Genomic DNA, 27,557 nt, shown 5'->3' on the forward strand with positions numbered 1-27,557 from the left:
GAAGCAGAGCTCATTCAACGTCAGAGAATTCACACTGGAGAAAAACCACATGTGCGTAATGGCTGTGAAAATGCTTTGAGAAGCTCAGAGCTAATTAGACATCTGGGATCTCAGAGCAGGGAGGTGCTCTGCGAGCATAATGGGTGAGGGAGAGCCTTCAACCCGAGCTCCGTCCTTAGACGACGTCAGCTAGCTTAGTGGGGACATGAGTTGGTCACGTGTGATGAATATGGAGAACTATCTAGGGGAAGCGCGGAGCGTATTGAACACGAGATCATTCATCCTTGGGAGAAAAGCCTGTGAGTATAATCAATGTGGAAAGTCATTTAGGGATCATGCAGCCTTTTCTTGTCACTGGAGAATTCACGGGAAAGACACTCTTGTGCTGTACAGACTGTGGGAGGGTGATTAATCCGTAATCAGGCTAATTCATACTGGAGAAAAAACCTTGATTACCAAGAGGGAAGAAAAGCCTCCAGTTCTTTTCCTTACTGGATTTCAGAGAAACCCTTGCAATGTATGGGGCGACTGGGGGTGGGGCGGGGAAGTCAGCATTTACTAAGTATATCACATTGAAGCATCAATCACATCAAAGGAGGGGGTTAAACTTTTTGTTTCATCCACCCCTGAGCTTCCATTCTTTTCTCTGATTATGTCAGGAATTGTTTTTGTCTTTAGTAACGTATTTTCCTAATAGTACCATTGCTTTTATATGCTTGGCTTATAATTCTACTAGGCATTCAGTACACTTCTGCTAAATGAATGAAGTAACACAGCAGACAAACACCAGGGTTGGCCTGGTTTTGGCCCCCGGTGGGGAGGATCCCCGCGGTACACAGGCTTAGTGGCACAACGAGGCTTAGCGGCACAATCTGCCGGTCACAAATTCGAATGTCATCGCGACACATCCGTGTTTGGGCCCTATTTATTCGATGACCTTCCATAGGCCACACCTCTACTACTGATGATCTGGAGATGCCAAACGCATGACTTCTTCAAGTTCTGAACGTCTGAGGAGGACGCCCCTTTATCTTTCTTGTGTATCTGAAACTGGAAATCGAAAGAGGAAGGCCTAGAGTTCTTGAGTTCAACTTCTTCTTGAATTCAGCTTCCCTTTCATAAGGGAAGGAAGGACCATACATTTTCTTGTGTGTTGAAGAAGCACACCCCGGCCCCAGCCCCACGGCTCGATCAGAGTTGGGGCAGAAGAAAGTTTCATCTAGTTCTTAGCAGCCCACTTCTTCCCTCCTCTCAAGCTAACTCACATGATCCCCAGATGAAGCTCCAATGTTTCCTAAAGACATCCTTGCTTCTCACTATCTTTACTCTGTAACTGAGCAGAAGAGGTTCAGGCCTTGTGCATTCCTGGCTCCTAGCTTTGCCGAGAAGACAGGAAGAAATGGTGGAGAAAAAGGGACAGGTGAAGAGACAGAGTGAAGAGCATGGGGGGCAGGGGGGCAGCGCCCGCACACGGGGAAGGGCCACAATTCAGGCCACCTTGTTCCTCAGAGGATCTAAAATGCCAGTAGGGCTGGCAGGAGGGTTCGCTAAAATGCCTAGTTTCCCCCCAGTTTAGTTCCAGTTGCGATAAGCCCCTCCCAGCTAGTACTTGGCGCTTAGAAAATCCTGCTGTGCACCCTGGCCTCCTGCAGAAGTGATCTGACCCACTGCCATTTGCCCATTCAAGCTCGCTGCTCCCTCCATGTGCTTTCCATGGCTTTCTGGCCCATGCTTAGGCTCTCCCTCTCTCCCTCCACTGAACTTGTTCATCCCCAAATTCATCACTGAGCCCCATTTTAGAAGAAGACTCATCGCCATGTATCTAGATCTTTCCTGAGTCTATCTTTCCTCATTTGTGTCCAACAGGCCCTGGGATTTGGGACTAAGTGCTAGAATTGCTCTGTAGGCTGTGAGAAATCTTGACCTGTATTTCCTACCATGTAAGTACGTTTTCCACTGGCTAAGTTTGGGGTGGGTTTCCATTTGGATCTAAACCAAGAACCATGGTGCTCGAAGGAGTTGATGACGGGCAGGTTCAGAAGACTGCTATACTGGTTAATAATGCCTTAGTTCCAAATAGCAGAAATCTTCTTAGAAAATAAGGACACTTAATATATCAATAAGACTGGAAGTCGGTGGTTCCAGGATAGGTATAGTGGCTCAACGCTATCATCAAGGACCCAGGCTCTTTTTGTCTGTCTGTTAGGCCAACCTTGGTATGTTGGCTTTTTCCTTTGGTCTGGTTGCCTTGGGGTCTCAAGATGGCGGCTACAGTCCTAAGTATCATGTCCTCCGACATCCATGTTCAAGGCAGGAAGGAGGGACAGGCCTCTTCACCATTCTCCTTTTAATCAAAAGGCAAATTTCTTCCCAGAAGGTCCTCAAGCCATTTCCTCATAAATTTTTATTCACAGAACGAAGTCACATGCCCACCTCAAAGCCACCTGACAGCCAAGGGAGTAAGTAATGGGCTTGCTGCCATAACACACATGGCCAGGCAGGGCCTGGGGACCAGAAGGCACTGGGGTGCCCTGGGGCTGGCTTCCTCCTCGGCCTCTCACAGGTCTCGGCTCTGCTCTGGCGAGTCCCTCCTTTCTCCCCTCACCAGTAACAGGCTTGTGGTTCCCTCCACGCTCAGTACGTTCTCTTGTGTCACAGCCTTGTTTCTCTTCTATGTCCCGAGTTTCTTCTTCAGTTTAATCCTGGCCAGCACATTGGTCCATCCAGGCCCTACTGGTCCTCACGACATCCTGTCACGCACTGTGACGATACTGTCTGATTTTTTGGTGCCAATGTCCCCAAAGGGGAATCTGATTGGTCTAACTGGCATTCCTCGAATTTTTGAGCCAGCCAGGGGACTTCGAATGTCATTGGCCAGCCTCTACTGGCTCCTGGTCCGATGACCTGTGGGGGGGAGGGGCGAGGAGGCAGGGTCATGTGATACAACACAGCCCCGAGGCAGCAGCGCCCCTGCAGAAGGGACGCGGGGCAAGGCCGGTTCGGTGGCACCAAAGAGCGTGGATCGCGGGTTTGTGGAGCCCGGAGCAACGCTGTGCGAAGATTCAGTCACTCTGTGAAGAGAGAGGCCACAAGGGAGAACACGGAAGCCCCGGACACAAGAGTGAAAAGGCCATTTTGGACATTTTGGCCCCACTCCGGTGGATGCCACACGAAGAGGAGGAATCCAGCTGGCAGACAGAACCAAGGTCCCCGAACTCGGGCCACAGTCCGGCCACCTTAGCCAAATGCAGCCACCTGGGCCGCTCCAGCTGAGGCCCAGACACGGCTGTGCAGACCTAACTCGTTCCTGCTCTAGAGGCTCGGCCTGCTTCCCTGACTCGCAGCATCGAGAGCAGAATCATAGATTCTTGTGTCTGCGTGACTTGAGTGTCTCCCCAAATCCCCAAAGCAGAAATTCCAGTGACTGCCGGCAGGAAGTGGGAGGTCTCTCGCGAACGTGGCTGTCACCGGCATCGGGAGGTTCAGTACCTACTAGACTTGGTCTCTTAGAGGCCATTTTCTGACTCTGACAGGCTGCAGAAGGGATTGTGGACGGAGGGCCACTTCGATGCGGCCACACAACAAGGGGAGAAAGCGGGCTGGCGATTCCAGTGACGCAAGGAACAATCCCACAACGGGCCACATAGAACCTTCAGGCACTGAGGGGCAGACCCGGATTTGAGCCTCTGCCCCTCCACTTAGCAGCTGCGTGCTGTTGGGTGAATTATTTAACCTAAGTTCCTTTCTTCATTCTAGCGCCAGGACAGGAACATCCTATTTCCCAGGGCTGTTGGGGGGTCACGAGAGACATTGTGCCTGAAGCCCTTGGCAGTGCGGGCACTAGATGCAGGGTGGCCGCTGTTACCCTGAGAGCCTCACGCTCGCGCCCAGTGTCTCCGAGGCCCAGTGAGGAGAACCGGCTGCCGAGCAAGCCACCAAGAGCCTGGCTTGGCCTTTCTGGAAGCGGGGCTCCATTGGTGTCCTCCACGGGGTGGGGGGCAGCAGGTAAACGGGGGGCCTTTACGTATCATGAAGCCCTTTGTGGCTTTCTTTCTAGACCTGGTTTCTCGAGCGTTTTCTAGAAGCCTCTGGAGCAGCTTCGCCAGTTCCCCGGGGGCACTGAGCTTAGCGTCACCTGCCCCTCCAGCGCCCTGCACCCCCAGTGCCTTCACCTGATTAGCCATTTCCATCCCTTCTACCTGCCTGCATGAATTTCTATCCGGTCGAGCGCTGGGATGGTCATCAGGGGAGTAATTTGAGAGCGTACTCCAGAGACCCACTGGAAATCTGGAAATGACATTCCAGCTCCAAGCTTCCAAGCCTGGAGACCCCTGGCGGCGGCTGCGCTCCCGCCCCGGGACAATCACGAGAGCGCAAAGGCCCCTGGCAACAGATAGAGGGGTGGCCGGCAAGGGCCCTCCCTTTCTTTTTCTTTCTCTCCTTAACCCTCAGTGGCGTGCTCACATCTTCACCGACTTCGGGGTCCAGCAGTTTAGAAGCAGCCCGGGCTCCCAGGAGATGCGGGTTCCATGAGCACGGCCAGCATCTGGGACTAGCTCTTACGATCTGGCCAACAACATTTCTAACTTACTAGCTGTAAACGAAAGCAGAAGAGAGCTCCGAGGCTATACAAAACCCTGCATGTGCACACAGGGTTTGTCCCTTGTCCACGGGGGAGGCAGGGACTCTGCAGCTGACGAAAGAAAAGGGGCGCTGGGTGCGTTCTGTGCTTGGGACCCAGGCCTTCGCCATATGCCAAGGGGAGGAGGCACTCGTTGGGGGTTGGGGGGCTCCGAGGAGGGGGTACTTCAGGACGGTCACTAACATCCGTTCTGTTACCTTCACGAACTCCCTGGCTGCCGGTAACTACGGGGGCACCTGCCTGCTCCACGCCAGGTGAATCCTTACTATGTGCCAGGTGCTAAGCCAGGCGCTGTGAACACAGAGCTGCTTCAGACATAGGCCTTGCCCTCAAAGGGCTACAAGTTCATATCGAGAGCTGGTCCCTACGCCTACCGTACTTAACCAGAACGCTGCGCGGGCGGCTTCACGACCATACCCGTTTCTTGCTTGTTCCCTGCCGCCCCTCCCAACGGCACGCCCAGGCAGCGGCAGAGGCAACGGGATGCAGCAGCGGCCTCTGGGTATCGGGGCGAATGTGGCAAGGCTGCCTGGGGTTGGGGGGGCGGGGGGAAGGGGTGGCAGCAAGGACGAGGTCACCTTCCTCCTGCCTGAGCCGGCCACCGTCCCGGAGAAGGCAGGCCACGTCTTCAGTCACAGGTGCGCCTCCACCCACGAGCTCGCTGAGCGGCGAGCCCGTCCTCTTGGACCGTAGCGTCCACAGCCACAGCCAGTCTCCACCCCAAGTCCTGCGGTGCTCAGAGGAGCCACGGAGAATACCAAGGACGAGATGCGGTTCTTCCTCACAGAGCTTCCTTTAAGTCTGTTTGAGAAGGAGAAGGCCTAGAAAGGTCACGAAGGCCTAGAACACTGCGTGAGTGCCGGCTAGGGCGTTTTGTGGGCCGTGCGTTCTTATGGAAGCACGGAGCGGGGAGTCTAACTGCAGGCCTGCAGAGTCCCGGGAGGGCTTCAGGGAAGAGGTGGGCTTTGGGCCAGGACAGGAGGGTGGGCAAATTCAGAGCACCGGGCAGGCCTGCACTCTGGGGGGACCCGTGACATGGGCCGTGACCACGGGCGCTCAGAACGCAGCTGGCCCATCACCCCCTCGCGAAAGAAAGGCTTCAAGCCGCAGCGCCTTCTCTCGCTCAGCCATCACCAGAGGAGACAGCCAGAGGCCGGGAGGTTGGTGCAGTCACAGAGCTTTGTTTCTTGGAAATGGGGACTTAGGTGTTTTGTTGTTGTTGTTTTTTTTAAGTTTATTTATTTTGAGAGAGAGAGAGAGCGAGAGAGAGCGAGCACAAGCAGGGGAGGGGCAGAGAGAGACGGGGAGAGAAGCCCAAGCAGCTCCCTGCTGTCAGCACGGACTCAACACGGGGCTCTCACACAACCGTGAGCTCATGACCTGAGCTGAAACCAAGAGTCAGACGCTTAACCGACTGAGCCACCCGGGTGCCCGCCCCATGGAAATGGGGACTTGTGACAGTTTCATTTCCTATGGTGTCATCACAGTATGAGGCCAGGACTGAGGACATCCTGTCGACTCCAACACTCAGCCTTCCTGCCACAGCAGAACCACGGGGCCCCCCTCGAAGGGGGCGCTGCCGCTCCCGAGAGGCTTTAGGCTGATAAAGGCATTGCTTTGGGAAACCACGAAGCCCAAACCTCGCTCTGCTGGGAGGATACGCGTGGCCGCGCATCTGGGCAGGATTCTGACAGGATGTCAAAGAATTCGTACAGAGGAAATCTCTGACTATTATTACGAATAAGAAAATTTCCATTCATTTCCTAATCCATCCCACAGAGAGTCTCTGTGAATGGCAGCCACGGAGGAAAACCCTCAGGAGGAGGCGAGCAGCTCTCAGAGACGAGAAAGTCACAGGGGAGGGGCGCGCGGGACACGTAAGAGCCCAAGCCACATCAGGCCAACCTCCCGAGTGTCACGCGGGAGAAACTGGCCTCTGCGAGCAGAGGAGCGATGCTCTGAGAAAGCACAGACCTCGCCCTACAGCAGATGAGCCCTTCAGGAGCTAAATCTTTCAAATGCAGTGAATCGAGGGCCATGATCATCTGAGGAGAAGTCAGCCTTTCTTCATCCCCCTAAGATCCTGGCTGGCGCTCCTCGGAATGAGGGAGCTCACAGGGGCCCACGGGGGGCTGCAGCACAGAAAATGTTCATATCAGAGAAAAGCACCATGAAAGGAATCTAGAGGGGTGCCTGGGGGGGTTCAGTCGGTTAAGCGTCCAACTTCGGCTCATGTCATGATCTCGAGGTCCGTGAGTTCGAGCCCCGAGTCGGGCTCTGTGCTGGCAGCTCAGAGCCTGGAGCCTGCGTCAGACTCTGTGTCTCCCTCCCTCTCTCTCTGCCTCTTCCCCGCTTGTGCTTTCTCCAAAAGAAATAAATAAACATTAGAAAGAAAGACAAGAAAGAACGAAAGGAAGGAAGGAAGGAAGGAAGGAAGGAAGGAAGGAAGGAAGGAAGAAAGAAAGGAAGAAACCTAGAGAAGGATTTGGCTGGAACTTGAACTTTTAGCCCCAGCGGTGGGACCACAGACCATCTATCTGTAAGGAATGCAGACACCTGTAGGACTGTTTGCTCAGGGTCAGTCGCGCATGTGTCGTCCTTGGGGTCCACAACGCTGAGCAGAAGAGAAGAACCAGGGCTCTGGGGCTCCGTGTTTCTGGGCCTTTCCACATGGCTGCGATGTTTCCTCATCGCCCCTCCTCCTTCCTGGCCATTCAATCAAGGGTGGTGTCACCTTTTCTGTTCTTGCCCTGGCCTCATGAGGGTGTGGCTGGCAGCCTGCCTTCACATAAGCCCCACCTGTCCCTGGTGTCATCCGGCAGGCAGGAGGCCACTTGTCCACTGGTGACTATCATCACACGTACCACCACCGGTGAATGCATCCCAGAGGCGCTGCTGTGACTGGTTCACTCGTCCCTCCATCCGTCCAGCCACGCCACGGGCACACTTTCTGCATCCCGTCCGTGCTGCGCCTGGTGCTATTACCCGTGCTGGGGATAAAGGACACGGGACGGGGAGGTGTCAGTGACAAGCGGTGTGGGTGACCGTGGGGAAAGGAGAAGGGAATCGGGAAAAGGGTAGTGCCTCAGAGATAGCGGGGGGGGGGTGTGTGTGCCTCGGGAGAGTGCGCAGGGGAGACGGAGGCACAGGTCTGACTTCGTGACTGCCGGCCGCCGGCCAGGCTAGCATTCGACTTCTCAGAGCAGCCCTGCAAGCCCGGTACCGTCAGCACCACCTTGTAAATAAGGAAAATGAGGCACGGGCACAGCCGGGAAGTGGCAGAGCCGGGGTCTGACACCAGGGGTGTCCCGCTCCTCGCGCCTCTGTCTCCCCGCCGCCACAGGCAGTCAGCTGCCCTTCAGCACTGCATCTTCCTCGGTCTGCGTTTCCACAGACACAGGGGACCGGAGCGGTACCTGGTGACCTGGGGGGAGGGGGACGGAAGGAGGGACGAGGACTGGCGTCTGCAGACTCTACTTCAGGGAACAGGGAAAGGCACACTCGCTCACTCCTTCATCCATCCAGCGAACTCGTACGGAGCCCCACGGAGCCCCACGGAGCCCCAGGCGCCAGGGATGCCAGTGAGCAAGACGGACGTGGCCCCGGCCCTCACGTTGCTTCCGTTCGTTCTAGGGGGCGGTGGACGATCCAGCACGCTATGGGTTTTGGAAGGGAAGCACGCGGAAGCACAGAGGAGAATCGCGTAGCCCAGACTCGCAGGGCCGAGAGTGACTTCTGGGAAGAAGCAACGGGCCGGCCAAGACCCGAAAGAGGAAGCATCAGCCTGGGGTGCAGAGAGGAACATGCGGGAAGGTGTGCCATGTGATGGAGCAGAGGCAGAGGGGCGCGAAGGCCGCCAGCGTGGTGTGTGCGAGCCAACAGCGCGGGAGGACCGAGGACGATGGGAAACTGTGAAGGAGGGTAAGCGTGGAGATGACCCCAGGAGGCTGGTGGTTCACCCCTTTCCTGGGCAGCCCCAGGCTGCGACAGCGAGGAGAGAGCTGTCTGAGGATTCCGAGGATTCAGGCAGATGTGGAGAAACAGTGACTTCTGTCCTTCTGCCCCTCGTGGACCAAGAAGGTTTCCAAGAGATGCAGTGAGCAGTAGGAGCCATAAATCGAGGACTGACTGCGGTGCCTTCGACGGGAGCCGGCAGCTGCCAGCTCTGGACCCGAGCAGAAAGCACAGGACGTGCGTGAGCAAACACCCCCCTCCTGTGGCCGAGAGAGGTATTGCCATCGTCCTGTCTTGGTTCCCACCTGAAAGGCAGGTAAGGTGAAGTCCCGGAGGCAGGTAGCTGTGGCCCCCAGGAGGTTCCCCGCCTGTTTTTTGCCCTTTTTTTTAGAGAAATCTGAATACTGGACAAAATGTGTATGGAGGCTTAGAAACAAATGCTGCAAGGACAGTCAATGTTACAGATGACTTTCTTCTTTTTTTCATTTTGTTCAGATGTATTTAACATTTTCTGTCACAGGGGCGCCTGGGTGGCTGTCGGTTAAGTGTCCAACTTCAGCTCAGGTCATGATCTCACGGCTCAAGCCCCGCATCAGGCTCTGTGCTGACAGCTCAGAGCCTGAAGCCTGTTTCAGATTCTGTGTCTCCCTCTCTCTCTGCCCCTCCCCTGCGCTTGCTCTCTCTCTCTCAAAAATAAATAAAGATTAAAAAAATAAAAATAAAAATTTCTGTTACAGACATGTATTACTTTTGTTGAGAAGAGAGTAAGTGTATTATCACTTTTTTGAAAAGGCAGAAGGACAGAAAAGAGAAAAGTGGCCCAAGAGGGGGCTGAAGTGGAGACTGGGTGGCCGAGGTGACAGCGGAGCGGCTGGGTGACAAGCCGCTGCCCAGGCCAGCTCCGTGTGCCCTTCCACGCCCGGGGAGCACTAACCCAGCCGGCTGCAGGGCCACACCGAAGCCCATGTTTGGGGACGGGGCCTCCTGAAGGAGTGGCCGACTTGGTGTGGTCCAGGGTCCTCTCCCGTGCGGGCTGATGCCAAATGAGGGCTGGGTCTGCCCAGAAACTGTGGCCACGCATGTTCCATGTATGGGGTCTCTGCACAACATTTCTGACTCAGAACAAGGCACTCACCTGGCCTGCAGTGTGGGTCACTTTTGTCACTGTCATGGTTGCTGCTTCTCTCTCCTGCTTGAAATTCTTTTTTTGGGCGGGGCAGCTGCTTGGCCTCCCATCTGGAGGTTCCCTAATGCTGGTCTAAGGTACTGGAACATTCCGAGGTGTCTCCCAGCTCTGGTACCTGTGAAGTCACCTGTGGGTTCTGCTTTCAGCAAGTTCCCGATATGAGCTGAATGCCTTGTCCTTACTCCTCGGGCCACCGTCTGTAATTATCTGTGGAAAATCCAAATATTACCTGTTTGCTCTGCAGAGAAAGGCCGTGGAAGTAAAACGCACACCTGCCATGGGGGATGGATTGAATAAACGATGACATATGATACAGCAATGATAAATAAAGTTATAGAAAATTACTGATCATCCATTTTTTTCTTCCAAAATTTTATTTAAATTCCAGTTAGTTAATGATCATATATTTTTTTATATTTTAATTAAAAATTTTTTTTTAACATTTATTTATTTTTGACATTGAGAGAGAGCATGAGTGGGGGAGGGGCAGAGAAAGAGAGAGGGAGACACAGAATCCAAAGCAGGCTCCAGGCTCCTAGCTGTCAGCACAGAGCCCGATGCGGGGCTCGAACCCATAAACCGTGAGATCATGACTTGAGCCAAAGTTGGATGCTCAACCGATGGAGCCACCCTGGGGCCCCAATCGTGTATTTTTTAAAAAGGTTATGAGGGGACCCTGGGGGGCTCAGTCAGTTAAGTGTCTTGACTTTGGCTCAGGTCATGATCTCATCTGGAGACCCAGGGGCCTCTTGTACCACCGAGTGATGACCATTAGATGCCTGACCCTAGAAAGGTCCCGAGGGTCAGGGAGGAGTCGCTGGGGTGCCAAGGAGGCCGGGAGGTCACTTGGGGACACAGACCAGTAGCTGCTTACCAGCCAGTCCACAAGCATTTCAATACCTGAACACCCCCCATCCATCCATTCTGGTGGGCACCAGAGGAACGTCATGCGGGAGTCTGGCCTCCTCTAATACCGTGTCCCACGGATCCCAATGGTGACAGGAGACTATAGAAGCTGTCCAGTGTGTCACTTATTTCAGTGTGGGAGCTTTTCAATCAAACCACACTTCCACAGGACGGGGCGTGATGTTCTCCTGACGTGGGTGTCCACGGACGTGTCCAAATCTGTGAAGTCCCCTCTCCGTCCCTCCTGCTCAGGCAAAGATCAGGACGCGCGGCCGATTGAAAGCAGCAGCCCCCTAGCGGTGGTATTTGGCTTTGCAATGAGCACTTAACAGTCCCGGTACAAAGCAATGTGCTGAGTTCTGAGAATTCGGGGCAAATGAACGGTGATGTCATGACTCTTCTCTGAAGTAAGGGACAGGAGTGCGTCCAGCCCCTCCACCCTGCCTGCTTCTCCTTCTGGCTGGGATGGATGCTTTGTTGGGTGGTTCTCTTTGATTCCCAACTGCCTGCCTTTCCCCAGAGCAGGCATCCCTTCCATACACCCAGGGTGGCTGGATCTGCTGGGTTCCCTTCAAATGTTGAGTAGAGGCTACATGATGGAAAGAAGAAAGGTGCTATTACCGTCAATAAAGGTCTCCATGAGCCATACCATGGAGTGCCGTGTAGCTAAAATGCTACCACACCAGAATTCAAAACAGCCCGATAGCGTGTCCGTCGTAACTCTTCAGGAAATGGAAGGCCACGCCGCTGTGGTTGGGGCACTGGGGGATGACCTGACATTCTCTGCTGTGCTCCAATGACCTCAGGACCTCGCTGAGTCCTGGACTTGAGGTCTCATGCCAGGTGGATGATCACACTCAACTCCCAGCACAGGTCTGGACGCTGTGTGTTTTGTCCTGCTTTTCAACACAGGAGTGCCCAGGAAAAACATCAAAGACTCTGACCTGCTCCCCAGGGGATGCCGCCTCCTACCACTGGCGCGGAGCTCCCAAGATCCACGTTCGAACTGGGGCTCAAGTGTGCTGATTCCCCTGCTGGGCGTGGGGAGCCGTCTCCCCCTGGCAAACCTCCTGTCCTGGAGACCAGTAAGAACAGTGGGAGCGCTAAAGGAAATAAAGGTAGTTACTTGCTTTTTTTTTTTTTTTTTAAGAGAATGTTTTGTTAGACCTTTTCCTCCAGTGTATTTTTAAAAAAAGATTTTATTTAAGTAATCTCCATGCCCAACACGGGGCTTGAACTTACAACGCTGAGATCAAGAGTCACACGTTTTCCAACTGAGCCAGCCAGGCACCCTTCTTTTTAATTTTTTTAATGTTTATTTTTGAGAGAGAGACACACACATACAGAGCATGAGTGGGGTAGGGGGAGAGAGAGGGAGACACAGAATCTGAAGCAGGCTCCAGGCTCCAAGCTGGCAGCACAGAGCCTGACATGGGCTCAAACTCATGAACTGCAAGATCATGACCTGAGCCAAAGTCAGACTGCAAGATCATGACTGAGCCCCCCAGGCGCCCCCCAGAAGTTCCAGTTTTTCTGAATCCAACCTAACTTCTCCCCAGTGGCTTCTAGTTGAGCTGAGCAGTTCTCACTCAGGGTTTCTTACGAGGGTGAAGCCAAGGCGTCTGCTGAGCTGGAGAATTTTCCAAACTTTGCATTTAGTTGTCTCCAGAGATAACAAGTTTTCTAAAAACAGTCTTTGCTGGCCTTTCAGCAAGAAGGTATACAGAAGGGATACGGTGAAGTCCTTCCTTTGAAGTTTCAAGAACACAGCGGCTAAGGAGCTCCGGGATTGGGCAGCTCAGCCAGAAATGTGAAACATGCAGGTGACTGTGTATTGTGATAGAAGAATATGTCTTTTAGTTTCCATAGAGAATGATTCGAATTTCAGTGGTTTAAATAATGACTTAAACGATGCACATCTTGGTAAGAATGAGAATCAGAATGTCAGGAAAAACAAACAAACAAACAAACCTAGGAAATGATCCTATGTTTCATTCCATCAAGTGATTGAACTTGATCCTCAAAGGTACCAGGAAGAGAGAAGAGGAACACAGAGACACGGTGTAGGGTCAAAACAGATGTGGCCTTCATCTTCTTTGGAAGACCTACCCCTCCCTATCTTCAGAAGTTAGTTCTCTCTTCTACCTGCTGGCCTGGGTCATTTTCTCACTGGAGCCCTCCACACGACTCCCACCTCCTCTTGGTCGCCCCGGGTGCCCTCCCCGCCCCAGCCCTACTGCCTCTGGGCAGAATGGCCAAGAACTGCTCAAGCACCAGCAGCTCCAGGATGGGCAACTTGCAGACTGTCCCTGTGTCCTCAGCCACCGGCGGGGGCTCCTAGAGCCATCGCAGAATCGGGTGGGGTCCCAAGCCTCCCGGGTCTAGAACTCTCTGAAGTGCGGACAGGCCAGCTCCTGGCTGGGAGGCTGATTACCTGGCAGCATAGTCTTTCCCCTACGAGTGGTCCTCTGCTTCCACCTTCATGGTCAGAATTCTGTCCTGCTTCTGAAGGATCCCGAGGCACTGGGACACAGCCCCCCGTCACTGCTGTGGTCATTCTTGACTGGAGAAGTCCCCAAGGAGGCTCACTTGTGCCGTGGGAGGGTTCGTTTCAGACAAACTCTCCCTGAGCATCTTATTTAAGAAACTTTCTGAAACACAGTAGAATTAAATAAAACCCCTTGATTATGGTCCTTTTCAATATCACTACAGAGAATAAAACAGTACGACACCCTCTCTAGTATCCCTCACCCAGTTTTCATAGCTCTTTATTTTCTGCCATTCTTGTCTCCCCTCGCTGGCCACACTGGGTATCTTTCAAGCGAATCTCAGACATCATGTAACTCGTAAAATCTGCAGTATGTATCTCTAAGACACTTTTCCTTTTTAAAGCATAACCCTAATAGCTGAACTTTTTAAACAGTAACTCATATCGCCCATCAATGTTCACATTTCCCGGATTTTTAAAAATGGAACAATTGGTTGTTAGACCCATGATCCGAATAAAGTTTAGAGGTTGCATTTGGCTGATGAGTCTCATCTATAGGTCCACTTCCCTTTTTTTTTTTTTTTAATATTTTTTAATCTTGTAATTTGTTAAAAGAGTTTCAGCTGCCTGTTCTTACAACGAAATGCCGCTTAACAGACGTTTGGGCGCCAGTTCTGTGCCAGGTACGGCGCTCCGTGCTCGAAAGGGAAGCGTGAGCACACAGACAAGGGCCTGACCCTCGCTCTGGGGCAAATCGTGGACTCTCTGTGGGCTTCGGTCCCTCCTTCTCTAGCAGAAGAGACTGGACTAACTGCTCCCCCGAGGCCACGCTCTCATGCCGCTCTCATCGCTACGACCCACTGCGCGACGCTACGACCCACTGCGCGACCCTCAGCACCACGTCTGACAGCTACCTTCCCCTGAGCCAGGGCCGACACCCCGCCTTGCGGCCGCCCTCCTGCCTGGGCTCCCGAAAGCCGAGGCAAAGCCTTCTCTGTCGGAAGGGCGGGTGTGGCTGCGACCCCCGAGCTCTCTCCGACGGCGGAGGCGAGTAACGGTCGCAGCTCGGACCTCGCGCACTGGCCCGGCTCCCCCACCCTCCCCCAGCTACAATTCCCAGAGGCCTCTTCGGCGAGCCGTTCACCGCGGAGACGGGCCGGGCTCGTGGGCTCTACAACCGTCGGCGGTCTGGGCCTGAGGAACAGTCCCCACAGCTTCCAAACAGACAGGTCACGTGTCCCTGCCACCCAGGCCTTGGTCTTGGGTCCGAGGAGACGGAGCCCTTGCGCCGGAGAGAGGCCATGGAAAGACAGAACTACAGTTCCCAGAGGGCCCCGGGTGCACTCCGCTTCCGGTCGCGCGGCACCGAACCGGTAGCACCGAACTGTTGCTAAAGGAGACAAACCCCGAGTATTTGAGCTCCTGAAGCCCGTGAACAGAGGAGCGAGAGACAGAGAAGACGGATAGAGGAGGAAAGGAGAATGGGAAACTTGGTTATGAAGCAACGGCAGGGAGCACATCCCCGCCTGTTTACCTTTTCCACGGACGCTCAGGGCCGGAGCGAGCCTCGCACAGCCCTCCGGGAAATGCAGGCGACGCCGCACTAAGGCCTACGGGAACCGTAGTCATTGATTAACTGTCACTACGTTGAGCACCTGCGAAAAACCCGGCAAGCTGAACGTAGTGGCAGAGGGAGGCTTGAGTCGCCTGCTTCCTTCTTGTCCACCCAAGCACAAAATTTACCTCCTACACAGTTACAAAACCTGTCCCGTTTTCAATGCCGTATTTCAGACATTCCGCATTTCCTAGTCGACCTGCCCCCAGTCATGTTCCCCTAAGTCTAGTCTCTACGGCCACCAAAATAATTGTCCCTGTTCTGCTTAGGGCTCTTCAGCAGCTAATAGAATCAAGTCCGGGTCCATGCTCCTTGACCGACATATATATTTGACCTAACTTACTGTCTTACGCTAGCTTCCTCATACGTAAGAACCATTCTTTTTAGGGGGCGCCTGGGTGGCTCAGTCTGTTGAGCCTCCAATTCTTGATTTCAGTTCAGGTCATGATCCCAGGATCATAGGATCGAGTCCCGTGTGGGGGCCTGCTTAAGATTCTCTCTCTCCTTCTGCCCCTCTCCCCTGCTCGCGCGCTCTCTCTCTCTCTCTCTCTCTCAAAAAAAGGACCATTCTATTTAGATTGTTCATCTCATTTGTGATTGATACCTTAAAACCATTGTCACTGCTTTTTTTTTTTTTTTAAGTTTGTATATTTATTTTGAGAGAGGGAGAGAGGAATCCCAAGCAGGCTCTGAGCTGTTAGCCTGGAGCTGGATGCAGGGTTCTAACCCACGAACCCTTAGGTCATTACCTGAGCTGAAACCGAGAGCTGGAGGTTTAACAGACTGAGCCACCCAGGCGCCCTGTCACTATATTTTTTTTAATGCAAAGCACAACTTCCTGCTTTTAACCGTTGCACCCCCCAAAGAGGGTGCTAAATTCCAAGTGTAGTTGGATTTGCAAAATATTCTTGAAATGTACTTGAAATAGGTTTCTATAAGTAGAAACCAAGTCACTAAATACTTTGATAAAATCAGAATTTTATTCCTCTGGACAAAATATTTCATTACATGATATGGGTAACACACACGTGGGTGTTTTCCAGGCCTCGTAAAGTCACACAAAAGAGGGAAAAAAGGATAGTTCTGTATAAACTCCACAAAACTCGTTAGACAAAATGCAACATAGGTGAGTTATTTTTATTTTACATCGCACTTTGAACGTCCGAAAACTAAAATTATGCTCCCATCCAAAGACCTGCTTAAGCGTGAGGTAAATCTGCACTGAGGCTTTAGAGGAAGGAGGCATACTTTTTAAAGCTATCAGGAGGCCTAGATACGAATGAACCGTAGAGTGCAGGAAGACAGATGAGGTGTTGCTCACATCAAAGCACTGAGAACTTTCCTTTTGAAGTGGGAATACTTGGCAGACACAACATTTCCATTGGCTTTTAACTTTGGTAGGAAGAATGGCCAGTATCATAAACGTAGAGAATTATTTAACTGATAAAGCAGTTTCGAAGTCACATCAAAAACATGTAATCTGTTACCATTTCAAAAGCAGAGGAGCTTCCTCCCTCCTGGCTAATTTAATTCCTTTGGATTTGGTTTTTAAAACGGGATCCTTCATTTGTTGCTTGAGGAAAGAATACATCTGTTGAGAAAGTATCAGCCAAGGCCAAGATATTCCCAACCATCAGGTGGGGAAGGCTAAAGTCAAGACCTAGAAGACATAGTTCAGCATAATTTTCTTAAGTGGTACAAACAGATACTTTTTTAATGGGTATCTTTTTTTTTTTTTTTAACCCTTGTACGTCTTCGGTTACCAGCAAATCTCTACTCTTTGTTCTAACAATTTCACCTATGCTTTGGATACAAGGGTCTTCTGCTGTTCCAGAAAAAGTATACTGATCTCCAGCAGCTTCCCTGAGCAATTTCCAGATGTGGACACTCAGGGTGTGATAGGAGTGACTCACGCATAGCCTTCTTTGCAAGCTACAGCTTCAGTACTATCCCATCGTTGACTGGTGTCAGGAAACCGAAGGCTAAGTTCTCTCTGCAACAGACTTGCAAGCCACTTTCTGGGTGCCTGGGCTTCAAGAACGGTTATTTGCCCTGGAGTGCTGTGCTTGTGGCTTCACTAGGTTGTCTCGGGGGTGACATTCTCTCCCTTGTTCACTGGTGGACTCATCTGTCCCGTTACCACGGGACAGGGGAGAGAGCAGGGGCGTGGGTGGGGTCCAGCTCTGTCCCTGTCCCTAACTTGCTGGGTCACCTCGGACTGGTCATTTGTCATCTCCCCTTACTCCCCACAAGCCTGCTCCTCTTCCGTTAATGCCGCAGCGAGCAGCACCTGGGGCGGGCTGAATTATGGCCCCCCGAAGATCTCGGGTCCCAGTCCCTGGGACACATGCTGTTTCGTGACATCTTCGCAGATGTGATTAAGTGAGGGATCTTTAGGTGGGCACTTCATGCAATTATAAGTGTCCTTAAAACGAAGCGGCAGAGGGAGGCTTGAGTCAGATACAGAGAGGTATGTTCCGTGGGCCATGTCAGTCGTGCACTTGACAGGAGACGGCCAGTAGGGTGGCCAGTGACACGCTGACAGAGGTCAGGAAGGCAGCCAGAGGACGCGCCCCAATAGTAGCACAAACACTGTCCGGACACCCTGACACTGCAAGGAAATGGACTAGAACCTTGAATTGATTAAATATTTATCCCAGAGACTGAACTAACCTGGAAACTTAGAATCAACTGTTTTTTTATGTCTTGTGATCTAAAAAAACAGTTGATTCTCATTCTCCACGGCCCTTACATTCTGTAAACTCGCCATGCACACTGGATTAGGGAATACCGAACCATCGCTTCTGGGTAAATACAGGGTTGTGTTCCTGTGTACCTCTGACCACACTTTCATCAGCCATCAACACGTAACCTTGTTTTATGGATGCTTCTGTTTACATTTCTTTTTATTTTTTATTCAAAATATTTTTTGATGTTATTTTTTGAAACAGAAAAGCACAAGCTGTGGAGAGGTAGAGAGGGAGACAGGAACCGAGGCGGGCTCCCCGCTGACGGCAGACAGCCCGATGCGGGGCTCGAACTCACGAGCGATGAGATCACGACCTCAGCTGATGTCAGCCGCTTAGCTGACTGAGCCACCCAGGCGCCCCTATTATTTTTTATTTCAGAGAGAAAGAGAGTGTGAGAGCATGTGAGCAGGGGAGGGGGCAGAGGGACAGAGAGAATCTCAACCAGGCTCCGTGCTCAGCGTGGAGCCCGATGTGGGGCTTGATCCCACCACTCCGCAATCGTGACCTGAATGGAAATCAAGAGGCGGGCACTCAACTGACTGTGCCGCCCAGGCGCCCCTGGACGCTTCAGTTTAAAGACACCTTATTTAATATGTGTTGTTGATTCACTGAACTTACAGCCGACAGCGCTATAACTGGATGAGCTGGAATGAGGCTCATCTAAAGTACTTGTTTCGTCTGTAAGGCACATCGCAGCCTTTCTGCGCTTAGGAACACCAGCCAGTGCTTCAGCTGGTGTTCGGGGGTCATTTTAAACAGCGAAACCACTCACGAAAAGCACACACATGTGAAAATGTGGTGCTAAGCAGGCTGTGACAGGGACACCCGTTTACAGTAGGACAGCTGAAACAAGAAGGCAGAGCGTGGCCTTGATCAGCCTCCACTGGAAATGCGCATGTCTGGGGTTCAGATTTTTCGCCACTCTGAATGATGGTGAAAGTTGAGTTGTTGGTCTGGGGGTTACAACTACACTGCAGCCAGTAGGCAATCTGCAAATGCAGAACCCATGAATGAGGGTCAACTGTACCTTTCTCTGGCCTCAAGTGTGGTCCAGGTCTCCCCATTATCTAGGAGGATGGGAGTGTGGGCTTTAGACCAATTACAGAAAATCCAGAATCCGTAACTTTTCCCCGTGTCTAAGGCGCAGTACTTAAATTCTGAACTCAACCTCGCCACTATCTAGAGGAACAGAATGGCAGTTCCACGAGGGTGGAGATTTTTATGTTTTGTTCATGCTGTATGTGGTCGGCGGCTCGAACAGTGTAACACGACAAGTCGGTATTTGTTGAGTGAATTAAGGAATGAAAATCCCATTCAAACCAACACACACGAATGAAACTACTATTGTATCGTTTGGCTCGGACACTTATAGTTCCTCTTGATGTCTAGGAAGAGGAAAGAAAAACACCTCAGCTTTCCAGCTCTTGGAGAGATCTGGGGCAAAGGAATCAGAATTTGACAATAGGATTTTCTCAACTGAACGAAGGATAGAGAACGAACGGTAGGAGTCAACTCCCTGGTAGACTGGTACCTTAGAGCAGACAAGGAAAAGCTCTTCTACGGCCACGGGAAGGACACATCAATAGCTGGACGAGATTCTAGATGTGCACTGGGAAATGAGCTGACCCCATCTGCAACGCGGAAGAGTCCGGATGAAGGCTGGTCACGTGATAATCGACATCTCCTCCCGGTCTCTGCTTTCAGACACTGAATTGACTATGCTCTTTAAATACTTTATGAACTCCACCCTGATCTCTTCAGGGTCATCCTCCAGGTTCGAGTGCACCAGCTTCAGCTTGTTCAAGGGGGGTGCTTGAGGAAGAAACAATGTAATTAGGCATGAGCTTTGAACCAGGGGCCGTTTCTAGCTCCCGCTGACCCGAGTCTTAACAGGAGCCAATTTGTTTAACTTTCTAGGGTCCAAAAATAAAGGTGGGTCTTGCCTGCCGTGATTTAACAGATGAAGGTTCTACCGATGCACTCACCATAGTGCTTGGCATATAACAGGTGCTCAATAAATAATGCCACCACACTGCCACCTGGCGTCCACTTCCAGGTCCTCTTTGTTCTTACACCAGAAAGGAAGAGATTTCTGAATGTTGCGAGTCGTTTTCCATGAACACTTTGTCACCTCTGTAATGGTGTGTGTTACATGCTAATGGGAGTTTTTCTGGAGAAAAGACCAGTCAGGAAAGAATGTCCCTGATAGTACTGATGAGTGGCTAAAACCAGGTTTCCCCCCTCTTGGTGTCTGCCTGCTTTTAAAGAGTCTCTTTCCTGGCCTGGATGCTATGACAGACAGATCTTCTAAGCTGGGGATGCCAATTTACATGGTAGGAAAAACAAATGCCCAGGACACATTAGGTGCTCAATAATTGCACATAGCAGCTGGTTTCAAAGACCCAGAACAATATACAAGTGACCAGAACATTCAAGACAAGAGCGGGAAAGAGAATTCCAGCCTCCTTACACAAAGACAGGTTTCCTTTATCACTTCCGGAGCCTGGTTTGTGGTGTGCGATCAACAGACACTGAGTGTCCTGCAGGAGCTGCTGCTGGACGAAGCAGGAATACCACATGTCGATTTCCTTCAGGTGGCTTGGGGTGTCGGCATTGAAGATGATCACCACCCCGTGGGAATCCTTCATCAGGGCTGGCCAGCAAGACTCGAACCTGCAAGGCAGCACTGGATTCAGAGCGGATGTTAGGTGCTTCTGGTCTTTACCTGTGGGACTTTAGAAATAATGTCTTGGGGCGCCTGGGTGGCTCAGTCGGTTAAGCGCCCCACTTTGGATCAGGTCATGATCTCGCGGTTCGTGAGTCTGAGCCCCACGTGGGGCTCTGTGCTGACAGCTCAGAGCCTGGAGCCTGCTTCGGATTCCGTGTCTCCCTCTCTCTCTGCCCCTCCCCTGCTCACGCGCTCTCTCTCTCTCTCTCTCTCAAAAATAAGTAAACATCAAAACAATTTATAAAAATAACGTCTTCATGTTAATTGACAGATGACTTCTCATTGTGTCATAATCCGATCCTTAAAGTTCTCAAGAGCGGTGCCCATCACCAAATAATTGATCAAGCCCCTAATACATGCTAGGGAGTGTGCTGGGCCCGGGTCCAGGGTGCTTGGCGGGCAGCTGGGTTTTGAGCCATCTAATGAAGCAAACCCTCTTTAAAGGAAACATACGTACTTGGGGTCACCGCCACAATCCCACAGCTCAAATTCACACGCCGTGCCTTTGTCGTCGCTGGTGACGTGCGGGTTCTCAAATTCCAGGATCCTAAGAAATAAAAACAGGGGCAGCATCTCTACTTTGGGCACGTCATACTCGTGGGATGCCACTGTCACCCAGAGAAGCGGGGGGCCCTCGGGGAGACAGATTTGTCGGGGCTCACCTTACTCCCTGGGTCGGATTGTATTCGGTGATGTCAGAAGATTCTGTCAGGAAGTTGGCCAAAACGGTTTTTCCACTCTGTGGAAGTGAAAATGATAAAAGGGCTGTGCTGAAGGGCAGGAAAGTAACCACAAGCGAGCCTCCAGTAGCCGGCTTGGAACCGGGCGTGGTGGCCACCACGGGATTGCCACGGCAGAGGGCTCTCTCCGCTCGGGAGGAGCTCGCTGCCTTACTGTATGTGGTGGGCACGGCCTGCCCTGGGACCCGGGGTGCATGGGGTTCTAATGCTGTCTCTGCCGCTGGGTGACCTTACCCACACTGACGTCCCTGGCTGGCTCTCCATTAACTTGTCTGAGAACAGAAGGGAATTGTTAGCGTGAGTCTGTCTGCTGCCACGTTCCTCTCCGCATCAAGAAACCTCCCCTGAGGCCCAGAAAGGGGAAGGGAGTTCCTCAAGGTCACAGAGAAGTTCAAAGGCAGAGCTGGATCCCTCAGTGGCTGGCCATGCCACACCGTCACACAGGGCCATTCCTCCGTTCCTCCTTCTAGATAATACAAGTCCCACACGTCGCTAGTAACAAAACAGCCATCCGGGGCCCTCTGCCCCGAACACCCATCCGTCTGTCCGCTCCACTCCCTCCCCAAAGGTAATGACTATGATCCGTCTTCAGGTATTTTCTGTACATTTGTGCCATTCGTTTCACAAATATTGTATATGCTCGGATAGAAGACAAGGGGTTTTTCTTCCCCCCAAATTATTCCTCAGAAGGGAATCTCTTACACTTGAGTCCTTGTAGAAATCTCTGAAATTAGGCCCTGCTCTCTCGGTTGTTTTATTTTGAACAATTGCTTGGCTAGAACAATTTCAATCAATGCCAGTTTGGGGGGCTTGTAGAAGTCACTTGAAAGAATCAGAAAAAGAGGGGGGGGATGAAGGCTTAATACGGTGCTAGTAATTTTTCCCGAGCATGCGGCCTCACAAATTAAATGTCACTTAAAAATAACACAGTTGAGTGGTTATGTTTGGGGAGATCACGAATGTTTATCTATAGGATGAACACATAAAGCAAATGGCCTGATGTTGTAGGAGTGGCTCTTCGGGCTGGAGTACATTTCCAGGAACAGTGTCATATACAGATTCAAAAAGTCCTTATATCCTAAACTACTCAGATGATGGGCTTTGTGATGTGTTTTAAAAGTGGCTCTACTCATAAAATTAACTTGGGTGTCCAAGGTGCAGGAGAAGGGCTTGAATTTTAAAACTGTGTCGTGAGGCACGAGGGGCACCTGGGTGTCTCAGTTGGTTAAGCATCCAACTCTTGTTTTCGGCTCAGCTCTATCTCGTGGTTCATGAGTTCGAGCCCCAAGTGGGGCTCTGTGCTTGGGATTCTTTCTCTCTCTCTGCCCCTTCCCTGCTCATGTGAATGCTCTCTCTCTCTCTCTCTCTCAAAATGAATAAATAAAACTTAAAAAAAAAGCTATCATGAAATGCAAGTATGGAATAAAACAGTATATCCAAATTAATATATATTTTAATGTTCCTTTAAATGTATACATAAAACATTATAAAGGTGTATTGATATATTTCATCTATGTCCTTAAAGTGTATATACACATGTTAGCCAAAACCAACTGATTGAGGGGAAGGATTCTTCTGGGAAAATGAAGAAGCTGCCTGTTTGGTACGTAAGGTATTTTTAAGTGTCTATCCTGCCAGGTGCTGTTGTAACACATACGATAAAATAGTCCTAAGTACTAGAATAAAAATCAAACAGGATGGTGCACCTGAGTGGCTCAATTAGGTGTCCGACTCTTGGTTTCAGTTCAGGGCATGATCTTGAGGTTCATGGGTTTGAGCCCTGCATCAGGCTCCATTGCCGGCAGCATGGAACCTGCCTAGGATTCTCTCTCACTCCCTCTCTCTCTCTGCCCCTCCCTGCTTGCTCTCTCGATTTGAAAAAAAATTAAAAAATCGGGGCATGTGGGTGGCTCAGTCCGGTTGAGCGTCTGACTTCAGCTCAGGTCATGATCTCACTGTTTCCAAGTTTGAGTCCTGCATTGGGCTCTGTGATGACAGCTCAGAGCCTGGAGCCTGTTTCGGATTCTCTCTCTTTCTCTCTCTCTCTGCCCCTCCTCTGCTCAGGTTGTCTCTCTCTCTCTCAAAAATAAATAAACACTAAAAAAAAAAAAAAATTAAAAAAATCAAACAGGATAACGTCATAGGGACTTTGGGTGGTCAGGGAAGGCTGAATGGGTATTTTCTGAGAGAGAGAGAGAGAGAGAGAGAGAGCAGGGCAGGAGCAGAATGAGAGGGAGACACAGAATCTGAAGCAGGCTCCAGGCTCTGAGCTGTCAGCACAGAGCCCGACGCGGGGCTCGAACTCACGGACCGTGAGATCATGACCTGAGCTTAAGTTGGACGCTTAACCAACTGAGCCACCCAGGTGCCTCAAGCTATGCACATTAAAAAAAATTTTTTTTGGGTTTATTTTTGAGAGGAAGAGAGAGTGCAAGTAGGGGAGAGGCAGAGAGAGAGAGGGAGACAGAATCTGAAGCAGGCTCCAGGCTCCAGCTGATAGCTCAGAGCCTGACGAGACCCGGAGATCATGACCTGAGCAGAAGTCCAATGCTTACCCGATTGATCCACCCAGGTGCCCTGCAAGCTATTGCACATTTTAAAGTGAATCATTGGACTGCCAAAGAAGCTGTTATCAATGCCCCATCAACGAATCCTAAAGTACTCATTTCCTTACAAGCATCCTCATGCTTCATGTTCCCAGTGTTCTAACCTTTTTGCATCCACTCTGATGGGCAAATTAGGGTCACCTTCTTGTTTTAATTTGTGTTCTTGTTAACTGTAGGCTGAATAGCTTCTTATACTTACTGGCCAGTTGTACTCATGTGCACAGATTCTGCTCGGTTTTCTGTTGAGTTCTCTTTACTGATTTGGAGACTTCCCTCGTGCTTGCTACCTATTCTTTCTTTGTAATGTATTTTGCAGATGCTTTCTCCAGGCTTAACTTCGCTGTCATCTCTTTTAAGGCTTCCTCAGTTTTGTGTTGTGCTTGAGGCGACTTTCCCTGTCTCAAGATGAATAACACATCTCTCCGTGTATGCACATACTACAGTGATTCTCAACGCGGGGTCCCTGGACGAACAGCTTCAGTAAAAGGCAGATTCTGAGACCCCTCCCACACCCACTGAATCAAAACCCTGGGGCAGGACTGGCACGTTGTGTTTTTCACAAGCCCTCCGGGCCAATCGCGATGCGTGCAGGAGATGGAGACTATTCACTGGCTATTTCCACGTTGTTGTTGTTTTCCACAGTTAGCTTTAGCCCAAGGGACTCTATTCCTGTGTATGACGTCCACACGTAGATTTAATTCCCACTACCACCACCATACACACACTGAGAGCGAACACAGTCTGCTTTTCTTGTCCCACAGGCATGTTCATTAGGGCCAACCTCACGGGCAAAGGAGAGTCGTGGAACCTAGACCCGGCTTCCAAAACGCCACTCACGACGTTCAGGGCTCACGAAAACCGGGTCAAGGTCTGGGGGCGCCAACTTCCCGCTGAGGCCAGCGGCGCACACCGGGTGGGCGCGGGGGGACGAGGTTCCCGCCTCCTGCGGGGCTCCTGGCGCCAGGCACAGCCCCCGGTCGCCCCCGCGCCCGCCCGGGCCCCGCCCGCCGCCCCCGCCGGCCGGGCCTCACCTCGCAGGGCCCCACGAACAGGATCTTGGCCTTCAGCATCGCGGTCAGCCGGAGCCCTCCCCGACGCGGAGGAGCGGAAGCCGCCGCGCCGCTTGGCTGCCTTCGTTTCCACGGCGACGGGAGCGGCCCGCGGGGGCCGACGGGAGTGGGCGGGGCCGCGGCCGCGGCGCTCGGGGCGGGCCGCGCGAAGGGCTAGTTGATGGGCTCCCGCCTCCGGCCTCGCGGCTGCGTCTTCGTGCCACAGGTGGGCGTGCAAGGCTACCAGGAGGGTGGAAGGGAAGTGAAAGACTCGCATCCAGATTCGCTTCTGAGCCGGGAGGACTGCAGAGCTCGCACGTCCCGCCTCTCTCTTTATAGGGAGGGAACTGACTGCACGTCCGGATGTGTGTTCCTCCCTGGGACCCCACGAACTCAGGCTGGCCATGTAGCTGGTGAGCTGGGGTTGGGACCAGGCCTTCCGACGCCTTTATCACTCTGGCATGATACTGCCCACATTGTGATCACGGCCCTGGCCCAATCTAGAAAAGGTCCGAGAAAAAACGAGTCTCTGGTCTCTGAACGGATTCACCAACTCACCGTCCTTTGGGTGATCTGGGAGAAAGCAAGACCATGGCGGGCGTTGTTCAGTGTCAGTGCAGATGTCTGGACGCCCTGCTGCAAAGTTCAGTCATTAGATGAGCCTTAAATTGCGGAGCCGGTCCAGAATTTCAGGTGAGGCCATGAAATTAAGTGTCTATGTGTCCAGAGTGCCGATTCCAAATTTGGTAGCCCGAAAAAGGGCTGGCATGACAAAAATACCAAAAATAAACCCAACACCGCCTCTTTAACTTATAGTAGGATAGTACACAGTGTTTTCATTACAAAGAACTGCTGAGTGGTGTAAGGTTGACTGCATCTCAGTTGCAGGATGCCGTGAATTGATTGTTTCGTTGATTAAACAAATAACTTTTGAATGCCTACTTCATACCAGGCACTCTTCCAGGTACTGGGGATGTGCCTGTACCTCTTGAAGCTTTCATTCCAGTGGAATAGACGGACATTAAAGAAGCGAGAAAATAAATTACATACTCTCAGGCAGAGACAATTTTAGTTAGTGATAACTGAATAAAAATAAATCACTAAAGAGTTAAAGACTGTGAAGGAACCAATTTTGGATGGAGTAGTCGAGGCAAGATCTTGGTCCAGAGCTGACATAAAAGCACAAGGCTGAGTAACGGCGGGCCGCGGGGGGGGACTCAAGCCAACCATGCGAAAGGTCTCAGGGAAGAGCATGCCAGCACAACAGCAAAGGCAAAGACGCTGAGGCAGAAATGAACTTGGCATGTACCAAGAACAGCCCAGAGGGTCTATGAGGCTGGTGCAGGAAGAATAATAGAGAATGGTAGGGTATGCGTTGGAGAGATCATGTAAGGCCTTGGGAATTTCTTTTAAAAACAAGTGATGTGGGGCGCCTGGGTGGCGCAGTCGCTTAAGCGTCCGACTTCAGCCAGGTCACGATCTCGCAGTCCGGGAGTTCGAGCCCCGCGTCAGGCTCTGGGCTGACGGCTTGGAGCCTGGAGCCTGTTTCCGATTCTGTGTCTCCCTCTCTCTCTGCCCCTCCCCCGTTCATGCTCTGTCTCTCTCTGTCCCAAAAATAAATAAACGTTGAAAAAACAACAACAACAACAACAACAACAAAAAACAAGTGATGAGAAGCTTGTGCCAGAAACTGTATCTGGCTACATGCAATAGAAACTCTATCACAGCAATTTGATCAAGTCATGGATTTATGTATTTTTTCTCATGTAACAAGAAGTCTAGGGATGGCCATTCAAAGGCTGATGCTGCGGTTCAAGGAGCAAGATCCCTTTTCCCTTCCTGTCCTGACATCTTTGACATGGCTGCTCTATCTTTGGGTACTCGCTTTCCAGGCAGAAACAAAGGAAAACAGGGTCAAAAGATGTATGGCATTACACTCTCCCTTTTTCTCAGGAAAACAGTGGCTTTCTTAGAATCCCTATCAAGTCTCATTGGTTAGAACTGAATCACGTGGCCTCCCTAACTGCAAGGGAATCTGGGAAATGTAGATTTCTAGCCTTGCCCATTACTTTCTCCAAGAAGCAGGGGTAGAGGAAGGGAAGGTTGACAGTGGCTAGGAAACGGGCTAGTTGAAAAGTCAGTATGGAGGGTTTTGAGCAGGGGATTGGCCTGATCTGATTTATGATTTTAAAAGTGATCAGCCGCTGCTGAGCAGCTGGAACAAAGGGGACAAAAGTGGACCTACAGATGCTAGCTTGGAGGGTATCGTGCAGCTTGAGAGAGGGATGCTGGTGGCAGCAGTTGAAGCTAGATCAGAGACTCATTGTGAAGGTGGAGCCCGTAGGAGTTGCTGATGAATCACGTGCCCCTCGTGAGGGAAAGAGGAGGTAAGGACGACTCCCAGGACGTTGACTTATATGGTTTTGTGAACGTTTTGCCATTTCCAGACTTGAGAAGGCTGGGGGAGGAGCAGGGTTAGGGGTGGAAGATAAAGAATCCTGTTTTGCTTATGTTAGCGATGAGATGCCTGTCTGACGTTAAGGGTGAAATGGGATAAGATTCTGTACCTGATGGGGGAGGTCAGGACTATAAACTGGAGAAGACATCAGTCAGCTGTATGAGGTGGCATTGCAGGCACGGACTAGATGGGAACGAGTAAGGATAACTATAGGCAGAGAAGATAAGGGCAGACAGAGAGTGTCTCGGGACACTGCTATTTAGAGGAGAATCTGGCGAAGAAGGCTGCCAACAGCCAGAGAAGTATGAGGAAAACTAGCAGAGTATGGCATCATGCAAGCCGACCGAGGACAGTGTTGCAAGAGAGCAGGTGACCGTTTGGGTCACACACTTCTACGAGATCCAGTGAGGTCAACTAAGGAGAAGACAGGATCGA

General features: G+C 51.5%; 1 protein-coding gene and 1 long non-coding RNA gene across 4 annotated transcripts; both read right to left on the reverse strand.

The window, feature by feature from the left end:
• Nucleotides 1–5,044: 5,044 nt before the first annotated feature.
• LOC121017673 (uncharacterized) lies at nucleotides 5,045–14,446 on the reverse strand. Its single transcript, XR_005784856.1, has 4 exons — nucleotides 14,091–14,446; nucleotides 13,123–13,339; nucleotides 9,732–9,989; nucleotides 5,045–5,443 (listed from the first exon to the last, which is right to left on the reverse strand). It is a non-coding gene; the product is annotated as an uncharacterized LOC121017673 (long non-coding RNA).
• A 4,012-nt stretch (nucleotides 14,447–18,458) lies between these two features.
• Nucleotides 18,459–24,775, reverse strand: IFT22 (intraflagellar transport 22). 3 transcript variants are annotated; one of them, XM_040456051.1, is made up of 6 exons: nucleotides 24,647–24,756; nucleotides 23,815–24,014; nucleotides 20,932–21,008; nucleotides 20,727–20,816; nucleotides 20,012–20,227; nucleotides 18,459–19,353 (listed from the first exon to the last, which is right to left on the reverse strand). In XM_040456051.1, coding segments are annotated over exons 4-6 (366 nt in total). In that variant the 5' UTR covers nucleotides 20,728–20,816; nucleotides 20,932–21,008; nucleotides 23,815–24,014; nucleotides 24,647–24,756; the 3' UTR covers nucleotides 18,459–19,204. The 3 variants fall into 3 exon arrangements, with proteins under 3 accessions (XP_040311985.1, XP_040311984.1, XP_040311983.1); XM_040456050.1 differs by lacking the exon at nucleotides 23,815–24,014 and having other exon boundaries at nucleotides 20,012–20,214; nucleotides 24,647–24,775; XM_040456049.1 differs by lacking the exon at nucleotides 23,815–24,014 and having other exon boundaries at nucleotides 20,012–20,274; nucleotides 24,647–24,775.
• Between the last annotated feature and the right edge of the window lie 2,782 nt (nucleotides 24,776–27,557).

The sequence above is a fragment of the Herpailurus yagouaroundi genome, unplaced genomic scaffold (genome assembly GCF_014898765.1).
Source record: "Herpailurus yagouaroundi ecotype Mexico unplaced genomic scaffold, PumYag 216, whole genome shotgun sequence".
Classification (NCBI taxonomy): Eukaryota; Metazoa; Chordata; class Mammalia; order Carnivora; family Felidae; genus Herpailurus; species Herpailurus yagouaroundi.